Source organism: Hibiscus syriacus, unplaced genomic scaffold (genome assembly GCF_006381635.1).
Source record: "Hibiscus syriacus cultivar Baekdansim isolate YM2019G1 unplaced genomic scaffold, ASM638163v2 tig00019143_pilon, whole genome shotgun sequence".
In the NCBI taxonomy this organism is placed as follows: Eukaryota; Viridiplantae; Streptophyta; class Magnoliopsida; order Malvales; family Malvaceae; genus Hibiscus; species Hibiscus syriacus.
The window spans coordinates 63,131-83,858 of NW_024062466.1; the positions used below are offsets into that span (position 1 = coordinate 63,131).

The 20,728-nt window shown below is 34.8% G+C and overlaps 3 protein-coding genes across 5 annotated transcripts; 2 read left to right on the plus strand and 1 right to left on the minus strand.

The window, feature by feature from the left end:
- Positions 1-1,271: 1,271 nt before the first annotated feature.
- On the plus strand, positions 1,272-3,131 carry LOC120209556 (flavonoid 3'-monooxygenase CYP75B137-like). The gene is made up of 2 exons (XM_039208535.1): positions 1,272-2,273; positions 2,496-3,131. Exons 1-2 carry the CDS (start codon positions 1,311-1,313, stop codon positions 3,114-3,116), a joined length of 1,584 nt encoding a protein of 527 aa, XP_039064466.1. The 5' UTR covers positions 1,272-1,310; the 3' UTR covers positions 3,117-3,131.
- A 60-nt stretch (positions 3,132-3,191) lies between these two features.
- On the minus strand, positions 3,192-4,885 carry LOC120209558 (40S ribosomal protein S20-2-like). Of its 3 annotated transcripts, none has more exons than XM_039208538.1 (4): positions 4,752-4,885; positions 4,240-4,370; positions 3,910-4,023; positions 3,192-3,447 (listed from the first exon to the last, which is right to left on the minus strand). In XM_039208538.1, exons 2-4 carry the CDS (start codon positions 4,349-4,351, stop codon positions 3,305-3,307), a joined length of 369 nt encoding a protein of 122 aa, XP_039064469.1. In that variant the 5' UTR covers positions 4,352-4,370; positions 4,752-4,885; the 3' UTR covers positions 3,192-3,304. The 3 variants fall into 3 exon arrangements, with proteins under 3 accessions (XP_039064469.1, XP_039064470.1, XP_039064471.1); XM_039208539.1 differs by having other exon boundaries at positions 4,240-4,382; positions 4,752-4,869; XM_039208540.1 differs by having other exon boundaries at positions 4,733-4,869.
- A 14,434-nt stretch (positions 4,886-19,319) lies between these two features.
- Positions 19,320-20,353, plus strand: LOC120209557 (protein EXORDIUM-like 3). Its single transcript, XM_039208537.1, has one exon. The coding sequence runs from the start codon at positions 19,320-19,322 to the stop codon at positions 20,334-20,336; it is 1,017 nt and encodes a 338-aa protein (XP_039064468.1). The 3' UTR covers positions 20,337-20,353.
- The last annotated feature ends 375 nt before the right edge of the window (positions 20,354-20,728 follow it).

Genomic DNA, 20,728 nt, shown 5'->3' on the forward strand with positions numbered 1-20,728 from the left:
GCAGTAGAACAATATATGTTGTTAAGGGTAAAGAAGCATGTATTAATGGAATTGAGAGTGGTAAAGCCAAGCCTGATAGCATTCCTTCTCTGGATTCTCCATTTCAGAGGAGGAAAGGCCAAGCTAAGAAGGGATATAAGGGAAGGGTGACATTTGCCAGCTCCTCAAATCGATTTGATGTTATGGGGGCGGCTTAGAAGAGGTGGAAATTACTGCAAGGAAGCCAAGGCTAGCTTCTCAAGAGGTGGCTAATGTTTTGCAGGATCTGAAATCCAAAAAGAATGATCAACTGGAAAAAGTTCGAAGGGCTGGTTTTTCCTCTCCTGCTCAATGAATGCTATTTTTTGGAATGTAAAAGGACTTAATCATCCCAAAAAAGTAGCTAGGGTCGTGCATAAAATTGAGAAATTGCATGCTAAGGTCTTTTGTATACTTGAAACTAGAGTCGAGGAACATAAATCTATTGACATTGTAAATAGTTTAGCTGCTGATTGGAATTATTGTTGGAACTATAGCTCTATTGCTAATGGTAGGATATGGGTTCTATAGAAAAAAAAGGGCTTCATTTTTCTGTTTTACATATAGTTGATCAGACTTTCTATCCAAGATAGTTGGGTGGCGAGAGTATGGTTATTACTGCAGTCTATGGCAATAATAATGGGGTGAGTAAGAGGGGTCTTCAGCAGCAGTTTAGTGTTGTTAATTTTAGAATTGGTGATTCTGCTTGGCTCATTAGAGGTGACTTTAATGTAACTGCTAGTGTCAGTGAAAGCTCTGGTGAGGAGGTACACGTTTCTTCGGAGCTATACCAGTAGACAGTAATATCGAATTACGTGGTAAAATGTTTAATTATCTTTATTTGTTGAAATTGTTTAGACTCAGGTTACTGCCACCGACTTTATCATGCAGTATAAATAAGCTGGTCTTCTTCAGAGATATTGAAAATCCAAGTAATAAAAGAAGTGAACTCTTTTTTCCAAAGCCTTTCCTTTTCATATTATCACAAATGGAGCAAAAGATGTTGAATTCCCTGAAGCCGCCTGTTGATTGCAATAATTACAGGAGCCATCAGGCGTAATACTACATATGAACAATTCAAAGAAGCCATTGTATTCTGACTTTAGTTCCTATAACCCCTTACAAAAGAAGTCCAGGTGGCTATGAACTATTGCTTGGGCAGACGAACAAAAGTCCACAATTATTAAAGAAGATGCAAGGAAACAAGCTATGTACGTAATCTGATAACGCTTCTTTGCAAGACACACGTAAGTCTATTTCTTCCACTTTCGATCTTAAAAATCCGGTACACAATGGTTCCCAACTTATACGAAAAGATCACAGTTCTTGCCTGCGAAGGCCGCCCATGGAGCTGCAGCAGTGCCCATGGATTCGCTCCTCTTGTCGCGGCGGCGCTAGCAATTTTCTGTTGTGCATGGTGGTGCTGGGGTAAGAGTTTCGCCAAAATAAACCCTCCTCTGCCACCTGGTCCTCGAGGCTTGCCCATATTAGGAAACCTTCCTTTCATCAAACCTGATTTACATCATTACTTCACCGAGTTGTCTGAAATCTATGGTCCCATCTTCAACCTTCAGCTCGGGACAAAGATTTGTGTTGTCATAAGTTCACCATCCCTTGCGAAAGTGATCCTCAAAGACGAGGACGCTATCTTCGCCAACCGTGATTTACCAGCGGCCGCCATAGAGGGCACTTTCGGTGGCCTCGACATCGCCTGGAGACCAAACGGTCCCGAATTCAACCGGCTGCGTAAGCTTGTTATTCGTGAAATTATGAGCAAAAGAAGCCTCGACTCTTGCTACGAGCTTCGTCGACGAGAGATTAGACAAATGGTGAAGGATATTCACCGGAAAATCGGTTCGCCGGTTAATCTTGGTGAACAAATAGCGCTAACTACCGTCAAAGTGATGATAAGCACGCTATGGGGTGGTACATCAGAAGGAAACACTGATTTGATTGAGTTAAAGAAGCGATTAGATGAATTTGTAAGACTATTTCTAGCACCAAACATTTCTGATATTTTCCCAGTTATTGCTCCGTTTGATTTACAAGGAATTGTATCCAAATCGAAGAAGCATCTGTCGTGGTTTTATGGGATATTCGAATCAGTGATTATGAACCGACTGAAGCTCCAAGACAATAGAAAGAAGAATGATGATAAAATTAATAGAGATTTTCTGCAGCAGATGTTGGAGCTGAACCAACGAGGAGATGGTAACAGCTCTCTATCCAATAACGAAATAAAGGCTCTACTTCTGGTAATAATTAATGTCCACAAAATCATTTGGTATTTCTTTTTCGTATTCCTATAATTAATCTTTAAAATTGTACCTAACAAATAAAAAAAGTCATGATGAAAACAATTATTACGCTAAGTTTGAAAGATTAACTTATTAAACTATTCACTGTATTAAATTATTTACACTACATGGTTCTGAAAATTTTACGATATTAATCTCTATATCTGAATTTGTGGATAGGATATGATGGTCGGGGGTACAGATACAATACCCACTACTGTAGAGTGGGCAATGACCGAATTACTACGACATCCAGACATAATGATGAAACTCGTCGAGGAATTAGATACGGTGGTCGGAAAGCAAAACAAATTGGAGGAGACTCATCTTCCTCGATTACTATATCTGGACGCTGTTGTAAGAGAAACCCTCCGCCTTCATCCGGTTATTCCTTTGCTTTTGCCTCACACGCCCAGCCAGACCTCCATTGTTGCTGGATATACCATCCCTAAACATTCCAGGGTTTTCATCAATGCATGGGCCATGCAAAGAGACCCTAGATTTTGGGATGATCCTCTTAGGTTTCAGCCCGAGAGATTCTTCAGAGGTGATATTGATCATCGAGGGAATAACTTTCAGTATTTACCATTTGGGTCCGGGAGGAGGATTTGTGTAGGACTTGCATTGGCGAAGAAAATGGCGGCAATCCTCCTGGGTGCGTTGGTGCATTCATTTGAATGGAAAACGCCAAGTGGAACAATACCTGATGTAGAAGAGAAATTTGGGGTTGTTTTGAAGAAAAGGGAATCACTTGTTGCCATACCCTTTGCTCGATTACCGAATCCCGAGCAATACAAATGAATGATTATTGGATTTTATATTTAAAGCAACACGAAGCTGTGCTCATTTCGTGATACTTTAATCTCAAATAATTCATAAACAGAAAATTCAACCATAATCTTTCAAGTATCAAAGTCAAAATCTGCAAAGGTAACATCCGATGAAAGAGTTCAAATCCAACAAAACTAGAAAGACTATGTGAGGTACATTTAAGAATCTGCAATGGTGACCTCCACCTCCACCCCAGGCTCGATGGTGATAGAAGTAATCTGCTTGACCACATCCGGTGAACTGAATAGGTCAATGACTCGCTTGTGAACACGAAGCTCAAATCGATCCCATGTATTAGTTCCTACAAATAATGCAAATAGTCTCATCAATCATCCATACAAATTACTCGCGTTACACGAAAATCTTAGCATGCTTCACTTTATCAGCCTGCATGTAAAACCCCAACCATAACCTACACTGACTATCATTTTCAATGGTAAACCGGTGGGAATCCAACTAAAAGAACAATTTAACATATAAGCTCCATCTATGCAGGGGGATAAGGAAGATGCGCACCAGGTAGCTAAAACATTAAACGCTTCAATTAAACACAAATTTTCCATATGTTTAAACGTGCACAAACTAAGAAAAGGAAGTCCTTACTGATCGTTCCAATATTAAAACTAGAGTAGAGGGCACGGGAATCATACACATAAAGTCCTTTTTAAAATTTTTTGAACATGCTTTCACGATAATGATCAAAGTGTGTAATTAAAAGCAGTCCAGTAACATTCAGACCGTAAGATGCAACATAAGAACATACCTTCACCACAGGGAGATTTCCTTGTGGTAATGTGAAGAACCTTGGTGGGCATTCTTACTGGTCCCTTAACCCTTAATCTCTTATCCTTGGCACCACGAACCAAGTCAGCACAAACTATCAGTCAAACAGGAAAATGTTACCAATGCTGGTCAGTCGGATATCAATTGAATCCATATCATCAATCATTCAAAAACACTTTCTTTATCGGGAAACTTTGTATATAATGTACCACCAAGGAAAAGTAAATTGAATGAATAAATTAACAATAATGCCCAGTGAAGTAATCGCAACAAATGTAATATAATCCGTTGTGCATACAAAATATTGTACCTTTTTCGAGGTTCTTCACATTCTTAGAGGAGAGGGTGATCCTAATCTTGTGAATCTGCTCCTGAGCCTCCTCCAAGCCAGGCTTGGTCGGCTTCATTGCTGCATACGCCATGCTTCTTGATCCTTTGCTTCTGTTCAGAATAATTAAATTCCAAATAAATAAATAACCCCATCAACAAGTAAATAAAAAAACATAGGAATAAATCAGGACATGGAATTCAACAACAAAGTTCAAAATTACAAGAGAAATCAAACTTTCACATATTCCTTGTAAAGCTCAAAACCCATAATTATCTTTAAAAGGTTAAAGAAATAAGCTCAAAGGGAACAGACTGTTAATCCTTTTCAGATGAAATAAATAAATAAAACAACTCCAGCAAGTGAATATATTGCAAAAACGGAAAATGATTCAAGCCAGAATATTATGGGATTTTACAATTAAGATTAAAGATAAAGACTATAAAAATTCCAGGATAAAGATCTAAGGCCCTACTCTAACGCAAGCTTTTAACCTGAGGACGAGAGAGAAATAGAGCGCCAAGTTGTGTGCCGCTGCTGCCTCGTTACTGAAAGAAGGATGGAGAAAACAGAATGAAAGCTTTGTAGAAGATATATATGTGAGGTGATGATCTTAGAGTTAGGGTTTTTGGTTGACTCACTGGATTTACGGGTCTGGCCATTTTAATTTCACTGCCCAACCATCGCTAATTAGGCTCCATGTGTGAGCCCACTAAAATATGCTGGTTTAACACTTGTGATTCCTTCCTTAAATATATATATATATATATATATATATATATATATATATATATATATATATATATATATATATATATATATATATATATCCGTTTTAACTTTGAGTTTTAACTTGAATTTTGAAATATTTTAATTTTAATTTTATTATTTCCTAATATTTTAAAGCTCTCCTTGAATACAAAACTATGAATTCAAGCTCGTAAAAGCTTGAAATGAAAAAAAAATCTTATACTTAACTCGATTGAAGCTTAAACTCGAGTTTAAACCTTAAATACATGAAAATTTTATATTATTTTTTAAAAAATTCATTAAATAAATATTAATATTGTTAATAATTTATTTTTTTAAATAATATATTTTTATGAAATAAATGAAACGAAGCAATAATAGGAACAAGAAGAACAGTTGATATAAGAATAAATGAGATAATTGAATTATTATTTCAATATGAGTTGTGTGCAATGTTTTCTCTGAACTCCATATTTATAAGCATAAAGAGTATATATAATATAGAACTCTAACTCTAATCTATATTAAAGTCCTAACTCCATATTTATAAGCATAAAGAGTATATATAATATAGAACTCTAACTCTAATCTATATTAAAGTCCTAATAATAAAGTATATCAAAATCTTATCTTAAAATAGAAATGAAAGATAGATATAGACATCCATATAAATAAATATTCATAACACTCCCCCTTGGGTGTCTACGAAGATAATGTGTCTCATTAAAACCTTATTAGGATAAAAACCCTATGGGAGAAAATCTTAATGAAAGAAAAATGGTACACATATCTTTAATATGCATAACATGTTGCCTCATTAAAAACCTTACCAGGAAAACCCAGTGGGACAAAACTTTGTTAAGTGAAAAAGAGTACAACACATATTTACTCCCCCTCATAATAGTATCACATAAGATCCTTGAATATTACAACTCAATCTTGAATACAATCTTCAAATGTTCAAGTAAACGATATATCGATGAATACATCTTTTCAAATTACTACTTGAATTGATTCGTCAAATATTTACATTATTCTTCTTTCGAAGATCAGGGAGGAAACTTTAGAAAAATATGTTTCCTTTGATGTATCATCTTTTCAATTGATCTAATTTAAGTACTCGATCTACAGGTCGAGACAAAACTTGATATCAAGGTTCTTTATCTCAAATATTCTTTAAACAATCAAGATACTTTGTAACTCTTCATGAATTATATTTGAAAGCCCTTTAGGAGTTTCAATTCAAAGTATACAATAACATAATTTGATCTTGATGTCTTTATAAAATATATGAGCTAGTAAGCTCTCATCAATTCAGATATGCCATATACACTAATAATGATTCATTTTATCTAAATATTTAATCAAATATATATGTACAAATTTCCAAAAAGTTTTCAAATGCTTCAGGCATTTTAATAAGGTAAATATCACTATATATGGATCCGCAAATCATTAAACGCATCATAGAGTTTTACCATAACTGCCAGAGTAATAAAGCAATTAAATCCACCACGAAGTAAAACCTTCATGATTTAAGTCGTATTGTATATGTTACAACTACTCATTTATACTTTACTTTTATTACCTTTAGGTGTTTGGACTACTTGTTCATGTTTTTGAAGTTGATTTAACTTGAATAACGTCTTTCCATGTATCTCAAATTATTTTGACATATATATTTTTGGATAGATTTCAATTCAAGATCCTCATTTTCTTTCTTTACTTCTATAGAAATATTATTTGTAAAATCGTTTTCGACAACTTTTCTTTTTGGTTCCATCATTTTCTCGTAATGACATAACTTATCGAGATCTATTCATTATTTTTATTTTTATTTTTCAGGTTCCTGAAACTCTTTTAGAATTGTATTATTAGTTATGTCTTGGGTTTCTTTAAGATCCGCCTCCGGTATATGACCATCTTAGACAACTTTTCATTTACGAGAATTTTAATCGTCGAAACTATCATGTTTCAGGCATGGTTTACATTCATTTGCTCTAACATGTTATCCTTTTGGGATTTCAATTCAAATTTAGAGCATTTTTCACTGGTATATTAGATTTGATTACTCTCATTAGGTCAGTAAATATTTATGGCAGTTAACTTGTAATGAATTATTTTATGAACTTTTGGTTCACATCACTATGTATGAGGATCTAAATAAAATGATAATTCCTTTATGTTTTCATCCAGGTGATTCTTCTCTCCCCCTGATGAAAAATAATTGAATCTCAAAGCATTCAATAAATTGAGACTTATATTCAATATATATAATTATTCCCAATCTACGTCAAATATCAATTTTTGTGCATTCATGGTGGATCAATATAAACACATAATTAATCAACTAAAACTTTTATAATGGGAAATATTTGGCTTCTGACCATAAGCCAATCATAAGGAGGAGTATAAGTTATTGGCTTGATGTGTAATAGTTCTATATGTGAATTACTATATAGATACTAGAACTTCGTTCTCATAGTTTAGTTATTAAAAGGAAGCAATAAAAATTTTTGCCAAATTGTTTGTTCATAAACTATGGGTTTGTAATTGTTATTTCAATTGATATACAATATAATCTTTGAAAGCCCGGAATATAAACTCACTAAGTTTATCAAGATGAATACTCTTAATTGCATAATCTGAAGCTTTTCATTTTTTCTCACAAACTACAGGTTGTGAGTTGGTAATATATGTAATTTGTCTTGTATATCCATCTACTGAAATCATATCAAAGTTTTCTATTTTGTTGATAAATGGACCCATATTTCAATCGGATATGCAAGACACTCGGTCTCGACTTTAACTAGTGATGTTCTGAATTTCTTTTGGGAACAAGTAACACAAGAACTTCAGGTTCTGTAAATCCCAATAACTTTTGCATCGTTATTGATTGAGATGGTCTAACCAATCATGCCAACTAATTAAAATTTAGACTTATAAACTTCCGGTTTACTGTAACATTTGATTCAATCTTATTTATACAAACTTGTAAACTTCCGGTTATTATGAGTTTAATCTTATTAAAAAATTATAAATTTCTATAATTAATTGAATTCAATATTAGGTACACACCTTTATGAAAGTATGAACTTGGAATATACCATATAACCACATATTCCAACGTATTAGTTATCAACTCTCATTTCCATAAACTTTCCCTTTATCTGAAACATTACATAATCGTTAATAAAGAACTATATATACAAATTAACAATATTAGTCAAGAGACATGTTTGCGTTAAACCGATTTTCATATCCATCTCATACTCTGGTGCCTTTCCAATATGCATATTTCTAGGAACAACAAGTAATAAACTAGAACAAATAATAATAAATTAAATTTTCAATCATTCTCAGTTCTAATGAGTGTAAGTATTCTTAAAATGACCACAATATCATTGATTATGACCGCAATTATGGACACATCTATTACCACAACCATAATTGCTAAAGGGGTCTTTGTTATAAGATATCACATCACTTCAGAGAATGAAGTAAATCGACACTCGTGATTTTTTTTTAACCACAATAAAACAAAATACTAACTTAAAAAATACTTCTTAGATTCTTTTTTTCAAAATATTATGTCTGTAGGACAATATATTTGAATAAAATACATTTAGTTCTTTTAGAGCTTTTAATAACTTTTGCAATATAGGTTTACTATAACTTATGTAATACAGACAAAAGAAGATAGACAATTTTAAGATACAAATTTCTTCAAAATTCGAAAGTACAATATATGTCATAAACTTGTTCATTCAAATAGGAATACATGTAGCTCTTCTGAAACTTGCAATAAATTTTTGTATTATACATATTAATATTAATTCATTATGAGAAATATGACAAATAAATACAAATTATAGTAAGTGTACCTAAAGGTTGTCAACTATGTCATCATCATCATGATTGTTCTTCCGTAAACTATCATAAACACTAAAAAAACTTTATTTTCATAATATCACAACCACAAATAGGTATTTGTAAAAATATCAAAAGAAGATAAAAGTTTAGGCCACATCTCTTATCAACTTATAGTATTCGATAACGACATCGGTTTTAATGATTGTATTCAAGGAAATCAAATTATAAAACCAATAAAATAAAATCAGATTTTTTCTTCGAATTGGAGGAATGATCCAATGCACATTAACCTTGCAATATAGTTTTCAATCATTCACGTTAGTCATAATAATAAGCACATTTGGAATTCTATCATTAGAACAAAGTCTTTGTTTATACTACCATATTCCAACATAATCGGGAGGTAAGACTTACCTTGCAAATTGCACATAGAATGTCTATACAAAAGTGAACTAAAGAATTTAACCATATGAGTCTAACTGTCTTTTGAATTCTAAACACAATGTACCTTAATATATATATTAAAATCAACAACAGATCACACCATGACATTTTAAGCATGGCACATAAATTTATAACTTCATCTATAAGATTTCAAGAGGAATATTAATAAAGTAGAAGATCGACTTATCTTCGTTTTGACACTTACGCTTTTTTATCAATTGTCATAGAAATAACAAAGATCGTCAATAAAGTTGTCTGCAACTCTCAATATTAAATAAGTGAAATAAAGTAAAGAGAATATACTAATGATAAGGGCTCAAAGCAAGCACAAATCATTCATGTAAAAACAAGGGCAGAATCATAATGGGAAAATCACATCAGCATTTAAGGATAATGAATCTGACAATCTTTATCTTCATGGCAAGCAATTTAATAGAAATCTTGAAAGCTGTATAAAATTAACGTGAAATGAACATATTCAAGTCTCATTAAAAATTACTAGAAAATAGAATACCTCAAAACAATAATCATTAATAAGGATAATTTATGTTTTTTTAACATATCTTCATATGTAATATCCTAACTTGATAACCGACTTAATATCTTATAAATATAATCGATTATAATCAACTTTAGAAAGAATAAAAATCATAGAGACAAGGAATGTCTCTTTTATTTAATAATTGCATTAAAACGGTAAAAATGCATGCAACAAAATCATAATGTCCACATATTTATCTATAAACCAAATATAAAAATAATAAACAAAATTCATAATGACTGCATAAAGCAATCTAAACAAAATCAAGGCAATACATCCCGAATCAGGACTAAATTAAATGTTTTGTAAAAGTCAATGTTAGTTTGTGAGTTTCTGGAAGTTTAGGGGCTCAGGGCATAATTACCCAAAAGATTAAGTTAGTTTAAAAACCAACACCTTTTTTCTCCACTTTTTTCCCTGTTCGTGCCAAACCAGAAGCATTTTCTCCCACTCTTCCCATTTTGGTTTTTCTTCGATTCATCGCTAACCTTAAGGTGGTGTACAACACCTCCAGTACTATTGTGCTTGTTTTGTTGACTCCGTTCATCCAGTGTTCTTGGATTTTCGTTTACCGTCATTGTTTGTAATCGGTGAAGGTTTGAATAGTCGGGTTTTGTAAAAAACCAATTTCCGTCAGTCTTTTCAAAAAACCGATACCTGTAAATGACTCATCGTGCCTTAAAATATTTTCTAGAATTTTTTCAAAAATTTTTTGGCCACCGGAGAAGGCCCTACACACCTCCGGGCAGGAGTGGGCTTTGTTATGCAGGTATGCCTGAATTGATTTGACTCTGAACTGATCCTGACCCATTGACTTTGACCGACCTGACCCGTTGACCGTTAACTTTTCCGTTGAAATTGATTTTTTTCCGAAAACCTCTATCCTAACGTTTTTCGACGTCATTAGTCCGTTTTCGTAGTTTGTTTTGTCAATTTCTGACCTGAAAGCCCTATTTTTGCATATTTTAGTATTTTACAATATAGTTATTTTAAGTAAATTCTGAAGTCTATGAACTTAATACCTGATATTATATTCTGAAGGTGATCGCATGTCTCTGTACCATTCTCTAATAAGTCTGAATTATCTATGTTCAACTCGGCTCGACTCTACATGTTAGATTCGAGATATGTGTTTTCGTTCTGCACCTTGTACTACTAATCATGGGAAGCCTAAGGCTTAGTTAGTATCGAATAACTACTATAGGTGTGTCCATTTGACATGTTTGGTACTTCTATTATTATTTTTTATTATGTTGTATGATATTATCTGTACGCTTGTACGTATTCTGGTTACATGTATTTGGATTATGATTGATGCTAACTACCGCTGCATCATTTTAAATCTGTAAATTTATGCATTTCTGTTTCTGCATGGGATCCTCTACGGAGGGCATAACCCTCGTCCTGATTCTACATGGGATTATATCCACGTTTTGACATCTGCATGGGATAAATTCCCTTTTCTGACACTTTCATGGTTCTGACATCTGCATGAGATAAATTCGTCGTTCTGACACATGTATGAGATTATATCCCTGTTTTGTTTTACTTGGGATTCTCATTTGAGGGCTAAAACCCCATTCTCATTGGGGATTCTCATTTGAGGAAAAATCTCTATCCTATTTATCCACGACGAAAGGTATGGTTGAGTATTATCAATACTACACTCTGATAATTAAATCCTTATATTACCATTTACGCATTATTTGCTATTATATATTTAATGATATATGTTTACTGTAGAAAACACACTGAGCATTGTAGATCACTCTGTTTTTATCTTTATTTTTTAGATTATCCAGTTATAGGACCAGTTTGGCTACCAAATATGTGGTTTCGATTATATATTGTATGGAGTTTAACAAATATTTTCATCCTTTTTAAAATGTGGCAAGAGTTTATTTATGATTTCGCATTCGGTAAATGTTTTCAAAACGACTTATTAAATAAATTTTTATCGTGGGTCATTTTTGTGACCAACATGGTCATCCTTATTCATTTGTAACTCATACACTGGATCTAGGGGGTTACAAGAGATAAATAAATAAATAAATACAAAAAATAAAATACTTAAAGAACATTAACCACATACCATATAAATTAAATATTATGCAATATCAACATATTTATAAATTAGATATGCCATATTTGAAAGAAAATTAACTCATACATCAACCGAAATAAACTTCAATCTCAAATTCAACTTCTCTATCCGGTGACAATCCAAGCAATTCTTCAGGGAAAACATTGAGAAATTTCTTAACGGTTCGGATGTCTTCAATGTCAAGTCAAGAACTCTTAGCACCCAGAATATAAGTAAGAAATGCCTTGGAACCCTTATTGATCATCCTCTCAACTACAAAAGCAGACACAACATTCATCAGGAATCCATGATGTTACTCAATCATCATAATCTTCTGGTTATCAAGAGTCTTTAGAATAGCTCTCTTAGTCTCATAATCGAGATTAACTCGATGTTTGCTCAACCAATACATGCCAAGAATCAAGTCAAACTCTCCCAAAGGTAACTCCATCAGGTCGGTCAGAAAGATCTCCCCATGGATCTCTTTAGGACACCCTCTAAAAATACGATCTAACACTATGGACTGACCTACGAGACTCTGAACTGTCACCGAACTCTCAGTATTCTCCACCAGAATATTAAGGCTCGCAGAAATATAATGCGACGCATAAGAATGGGTAGATCCATTATCAAATAATGCAAAGTAGGGAATTGAATGAGTAGTAACAATACCTGCAATCACATCAGTCTCATCGTGTCCAATCGACGTCTAGCAACGTAAACCAATCCAGGTTGTCTGGCCTCAGATCTGGCTGGACCCTTATTATGAGAAGTTTACTCTCTACTAGTCGATCCTGATGCTCTCTCCTGACTATGACCCTCAGCTGGAGTCTAAATTGTACTCTGAGTAAGAACAGAGGTACGAATTGGTGTCTGAACTGTAGGAGCTGGCTCTGGACAATCCCTCAGAAGATGGTCACCAGAACCATATCTAAAATAGGTACCCAACTTTTTCCTGCATTCACCAAAATGACATCTCCCACAGTGCTCACATGACAGCAAAGACTGCAACCCAGAAGAACCACCCTGACAATAAGGCGTTACAGTTGACGAACCTAACGTCACAGGCTTGGCACTCGCACCGCATCTCTGAAAAGTCTCACCCCTGCCTCTCTTGTTGGGGCATGTAGAAAAGTCAAAAGAACCAAAATGCATTTTGAATCGATCTCGGTCTCGGTCTCTATCTCTCATGCGCTCCATATCCACTCGCTCAATCCCTTTAGCGGTCTTAGCAATCTCAACCAAGGCACCAAAGTTCCTCTCCCGGTGGGTAGCAAATTGACTTCTGATCTCATACCTGAGTTCATTCTCAAATCTCAAGCATCGATCTAACTCAGTGTCAACCAATCCAGTAGCATAACGACTCAATCTGATAAATTCAATCTCATAATCCATAATAGATATATCACACTGCTCCAAATTCTGAAACTCCTGGCGTCGCTCATGCATGTATCTCTCTCTGATGTAGCGACTCTAAAAATATGCCTTGAAAAGATCCCAAGTCATTGATTCCCCGAAATAATACCGAAAATCGATTGCCACCATCTAAAACTCTCTTTCTTGAACATATCTAGGGCACCTTTTAACTTTTGCTCAAGCCCAGATCCATCTAATCTATAATCCTCTATGTATCCTCCAACTAATAGTCAACATCATTCGGAGGTCCACCAGTAATGTCCTCGAACAGAACTACTACAACAGCTACCAATGACTTTGAAATCTCAACCACATACATATTATCAGGGACTCTAGCAACTTTCTGGAAAATACGAAAGATAACATCCTCATCCTCATCCTAATCAGTGTCCTCGTCCTCAATGACGGGAGGGTCTCTTGTAGGTGTAATCAGATCATCACGAGAAATAGACTGATCTACATGTGAAACAAGAGGATCTCGAGGTAACATCAGATCATTTACCGTAACAAAAGGTTGAGTCACTCGCCCTCGACCACAGCCACAGCCTGGCCTACGACCTCTAGTATTTATCGGATAAATCTACAAGGATATACAGAAAGAATTTGAACCTAAGTTAGACTAGCATCAAGAATCTTGAGATATACAGTGGTACAAAAATATGAGTAGTTGATCCTCCTGATGCTAAGTTTGCTAATCTACGGTCTACTACTATCTGAAAGATTAAAATTTACAAAATGAGCTAAATAGCCAAGTGTGCTCCTTACGGTTTATAAAAACATACAGATAAAATACTTCGTTAAAAAAACAGTTCATCAAACATGCTTTAAAAATGTGAACACTACCTCCATCCGAACACCAGAATGTATAGGTTCCCTAAAACCATACACTCACGTGTACACCCGGCAAGGGCCTTATACATATAGCATAAGGACTTGCGGAAATGACTTACCCTATGCACAAATTAGCAGATGAGCCTGAGGTAAGGCATTACAAGTCATAGACTAGGCCTGATATACTTCCTCCAATAATACCCCCAATGACAATAATAAACATGCATGTATTCAAGTGAAAACGGTAGTTTAATCCATTAAAAAATTAACATATTTCATACTCAGAAACCAGATACAGAATATAGTAACCAAATATCGTATCAGAAATATACAGTAAATCATATATCAGATAAACAATATTCAGAAAATCAGGTATCATGTTGTAAAAATATTCAGCGTAATAAAAAATCTAAAACAGTTTAGATAAATAGTTTAAAACAGTAATGTAACACTATCAGGAAACACACTTGTACCGGTCTGAGTAGTTTGATAAGGAAACCTATTACCGAGTTTACCGATCACGATCAGCGGCAACACTAGATCCTACGAATCAAAAAAATCTATATTATAATCCTAATACGAATAATAATAACCTCTATTTAGACAATTTACAGAAACCTACGAGTAACTCTCGAAGAACGCAGATCAAGCGAATCTGACAGACAAGAAGCACCGGATCTAATCGACCATTGGTTGGGGGAAACACGAGTATGTTCATAAAAATATATACTCAAATCAATTCCATAATCAAATATTAAACAAATAAGCAAAAATGCTAAAAATACTAAGCATTTTTTATTAACATGCTCGATTCAAGGCTTTCGGGTTAGAATTTGGCAAAACAGGTCGCAAAATCAGACTCAGGACGTCGAAAAATTTCAAGATAGTGATTTTCGAAAAAAAGTCAACGGTGATCAATGGCCAACGATCAATGGTCGGTCAACTGTCAATGGCTGATCGATTCGGTTCGGGTTTGATTGAGTCAGTTCGGATTGGATCGGGCAGGCGGGTTAGGTCAGGTAGCTTCTAGAAGCCCACCAGGTGGTGAACCTTCCCCATGCGAAACGACGACACGTGAGGGCGCGTGCGGGGACTTCGGGGGTTGGAAAAATTATGGGAAATTTTATATATGTATTTTAAGGGGTTTTGAGACACTTATCAAGCTCGGTTCACAACGGTGAACGGCGGAGAGCTTGATTGCGCAACGTCAAAAAATTGTTCCTCACCCCTTCACACACCGGCGACAATGGAGACAAGATGGACATCGGTGAACTCGAGACGATGCAAGGAACACAATGGCGCGGGAGGTGTAAAAAACGGAATAACAGTCGTCGACGAAATATCGATTACATATTTTCTTTTAAATGAGGAAATATTGAAAAGAAAGTTATTTTTTTGGGTTTTTAAACCACATTTAAAAAATAGTATAATTACACTATAGGTCTTCCAATTTTAGTTGCTTTATTAATTTGGATCTAAATTTAATTAAAATTTCACTATGGTCCCTAAATTTAATTAAAATTTTAATTTAATACTCGAAATAAATTTTAAGAAAATTTTAGGCCCTAATTTGGAGTGTGACAATCTCAATATGAGTTGTGTACAATGCTTTCTCTTAACTCCATATTTATAAGCATAAGGAGTAGATATCATATAGAACTTTAACTCTAATTGATATAAAAGTATAATAATAAAGTGTATCAAAACCCTATCTTAAAGATAGAGATAGACATCCACATAAATAAATATTCATAACAAATATGAATATATTGTATTTTATAGTTGCTCTCAAGCTTTTCGATTCGAGTATCAAGTAGCTTATTTTGGCTCGTTAAAGACTTGAGTAAAGTTTAAGATCAAGTCAAGTCCATTCGAGTTGAATATTCATCAAACTTTGATCGAAGTAATTTTGAGTAGCTAACGATCTAATTCATCTCATTTACAGCCTAGGTGAGAAGAGTTAATTAATTTTCAGGGTAACGAAAAAAGGTAGTAGAGAATGATAATTTACGGTGATAATAAAAAGAGAATAATTTTTTTAAAATTTTAACACAAAATAAGACTATAATTTATATATATATATATATATATTATAGTCTACGTTAACACGCAATAACACTAAAAATTTGTACCAGTATTTTGAATTTAATAAGTTAATATCCTATTTGATTCATAAATTGAAAAATGTTTTTTTAATTGTAAATCTAGTCTTACATAAAGAAAATGAATAAAGAAAACTCTAGAAGAAAAATAATAGTAATCTTAACAAGTTTAGTACTCATTACCTAAAAAATATAAAAATTAAAGATAAATAGTTTATAACAAAAAAATAGAATCCTTTGTGCAATTACGGGAAAAAATAGATTTTGCATCTAATTGACTTGCGTAAATATGATTATTTCATTCATAAATTATTATAAACCACCTCGTTTGATTAACGGGTTACTTTATCTTATGTTACTAGAGCAAACCAATAATTATATTCCACGAATTTTATATTACATTATATGATACGTGGTTTTAACTATCCAATCATGTAATTGTTGAAGTAAAAACTAATGTTAAGTTTTGGCATAAAATAATGATTTGATTAAATGAAAGTGTAATGGATCGATATTCAAGGCATCAATCATGCGTGACAAAATAATGTGTAATGTCACATCATGTACGTCCATTTGGAAAATATGCACAATCGCTAATTGATTGTTGTTTACTAACTTTCATGTACAGAACAAAAACACTTAAAGCCTCGCAAAATCTTCATTGTTTGATTTCGGGGATACGACTCTTTAGCTTCTACAAACGAACAAAACCAAAAGTGGTTTTTTTAAAACAAAATGACCCCTCCCTTTTCCTATAATCGCCGTTCATGTCATGTCGGGTGAATTTTATTAGTTATCTTTTAATATACAAGAAAAACATTCACAATTTTTTCATGGTAAAATATTCTTTTTCCTTTTTTAAGGTAATACTGTAAAATAAATTTTTTTTTTAAATACCATCAACTTTAGGGGACTTTTAAAATATTGAAAATGATATTTTAAAATAAAACACTTTCAATCGTGTAAAACATTGAACAAGGAACTAAATAGATAAAGACATGTTTTTTTTTGAAGACATAGACATAAGAAATTAAAAACCATGGTCAAATTTGCGATGAGAAATTTCTCGCAAAGCAACAAACTTGCAGTTTTTGGATGCCCTAAATAGGATTTCTGGTTGTCAACCCCCACCCCACCAATATAATTGGTCTCATTCATTCCAATTTCAACAATGCCTGGAATTCTTGACCAAAACGTTTGTGCGTCTCAATCACTGTTTTTTTTATTAATATGGGGTAGATACAAATTGTTATCGGTTCAAAGATAACACTCAGTCATTTAGTATTGAACTCTCGAAACTCTGACATTTATGATGCTCGAATCTGGGACCTCATGAAATAACAATAATTCTTTTATCACTGACATCGCTCGGTTAATGTCTCAAACAACCCACAATTTCTTGCATTGTGATGTTATAGGTTGAATAAAGTGTTCTATAGACTCAAACAGCTATCTCCAACTTGTTATCCAAGACTTAAAGCAATTTCTCCTATATAATTATGCGTTAATTTCATGTTAATCTTATAATAAAAATGCATTCTTACGAGCCAGCATGGCAGCTTAAAAGGAAAAGGTCCATAGGTGTCTGTTTCCCACCTACTCCATTCACATTTCCTTCTCTGCCTTGTTCATGATTTAAACACTCTCTACATCTACATGCAGGAAAGGGAAAGGAGAAGGAGCCTCCCCTATTATGCCTAATTAATGTATACCCATCAATATGACTTATGACCACTTAAGTTTTACTCTCACACATGGAGCCATTCTCGTAGGCAAGCATTTCATGAATACAATTGCTTCTTCCCTTTTTCAAATCCTTTGGAATTTATTTGAAATTTTTTATATACGATTAATGGATAAACAAATTAAAAATTTATTGATATAAAGAAGAGATTATAATGATTTTAGAACTTTCATCCAAGTAGTACATATTTACTTTACTAGTAGGGTCGGATGGGATGCATATGACCCCACAAGGGGTCAAATACATGTCTATTATTTTATATTAGTTAATAAATATAGTCCAATATATTAAGGAAAGAAAGGGGGGAAATTGCATAGCTATTATCATAACTGTTTTATGTCAAGATTAATTATTTCATCAAGCATTTACTTGCACTGAGTGGACATAAATCTTTTGCATGAATGGAAGAAATTAGAAATTTAATTAATATTTAATTAATTCAATTAAACTTTTAAATTATTTGACTTTTATTGTTCTATTTTACTTAAAGTTAACGTTGACCAAATAATTAAAAAAAAGTTAAAAAGAAAATATGGGTGACAGATGGAAATAGGAAAAAGTTTTAAACATCATTATCTGAAATGGAATTATAAATTTTGTTAGCATCAACTGCACATGAAAACGAAGCAATAAAAAATCAAAGCTGCCCTAAATTGCTTTACCTCGCTTTCCAAAACAATTTCTCGTGATTCACACGCTCAAAACCAAATAGATTTGAATCAAAACATTTAATAAAATCCATCCAACTTAATCCAACCATAAATACATATCATAAACATCAAAATGTTAAGTTATTAAAATCTATAAAAAAACAACCCGCCCGATATACTAATTTATATAAGTAATTAATAATCAAATGCAATTAATTCGATTTAGTGCCTATTTTTTGTTTGGGTTATTATATGTATAACAAGATCCAATGGTTCACAAGGCAAAGGTATTTTGGTTTTATGGTTGGATCATTCGTTAGTTGTGGTTGGCCGGTTCCTTCTTCACCTCAAAACAATCTTATACAACATTTGGAAGGTCTTTTATACACAGAGTTGTATATTTTAAGATCTACATCTCATATTTTTTTATTTCTCTTTTAAAAATATAATAAAATACACGTAAGCACAAACGAGGAGTATATTTGTCAGCAGCTTTATAAATTTTAAGGGTCTCTCTCTCTCTCTCTATATATATATATATGTTTGTGTGTGTGCACTTGTTAGTCCCTGAAACCCAAGTACTCTAGACCTCCATTTTTCTTTCAGTATTTCAATACATTTTCTGAAAATGCACGCTGGTCCGGTGCTTCTAAGTTTCATCACAGCAGCTACGCTGGTGACAATAACTCCGGTCACCGGATATCGTCCATTGCCCCACTTAAAACCCAACAGCTCTGGTTTACAGCTCGGCGGCTCCAAGAAATTCGAGGGTTCATCGAGTTTTGTCCACATGAGATACCACATGGGTCCAGTTCTCACCGGCAACATTACCGTCCACACGATTTGGTACGGAGGGTGGCAGAAATCCCAAAAGAAGATCATCCGCGACTTCATCGGCTCGATCTCCGCCGTCAATGCCGAGCACCCTTCGGTTGCTGGGTGGTGGGAGACCGTACGACTTTACGACGACCAAACGGGCGCCAACGTATCCGGTGAAGTGCGTTTAGGGCAGGAGAAGAACGATCGTTTTTACTCCCAGGGAAAGTCACTAACGCGCTTGTCGCTGCAGTCCGTCATAAAAAGCGCGGTAACCGCGAGGACGAAGCCGTTGCCCATAAATCCACAAAGCGGGCTCTATCTGGTTCTCACGTCCGATGACGTGTACGTGCAGGATTTTTGCGGCCAAGTTTGTGGGTTCCACTACTTCACGTTCCCGTCCATCGTGGGCTACACGCTCCCGTACGCATGGGTGGGTAATTCCGCGCAGCTTTGCCCGGGGATATGCGCCTACCCGTTCGCCGTGCCGGAATACATGCAGGGGGTGCAGCCGTTAAAGTCACCCAACGGCGACGTGGGTGTGGACGGGATGATAAGCGTGATCGGGCACGAGCTGGCTGAGCTGGCGACGAACCCATTGGTGAACGCTTGGTACGCGGGGGATGACCCAGTGGCTCCCGTTGAAATAGCTGATTTATGCGAGGGTATTTATGGAACTGGAGGTGGTGGTTCTTATATGGGACAGGTATTGGAGGGTAGGGATGGTGCCACGTATAACATGAATGGGATCAGACGGAGGTACTTGGTTCAATGGGTTTGGAACCATATTGTGAGTTACTGTACTGGACCCAATGCTCTTGATCAGTAACTGTTTTTGTAACCTACTTTTGGGCAAAATCAACGAGATAATGCGTTGAATTTTTTTTTTCACGAGATAGTGTCATCGCCAGATTAATTGCTCAGATGGGGTGATCTCTATAGTCCCCATATAGGTCGCCATGCACGCCCAGCGACCTACCAGGTCGCCATGCACCTAGGTAGGTCGCCATGCAATCCATGCAGCCCCCAAAGGTCGCCATGCACGTCCCAACACGCTGGGCATCCGAGACCATCCGATCGAGGCCATCTGAAAGCATCCGAGGCCATCCGAGAGCATCCGAGGCCATCCGAACGAGCTATGCGAGGAAATCCGAGCAACCGAGCGAGGGTAGATCGCCCGGAGTGCATGGCGACCTACAAGGTCGCCCGGTTGCCCTCAGA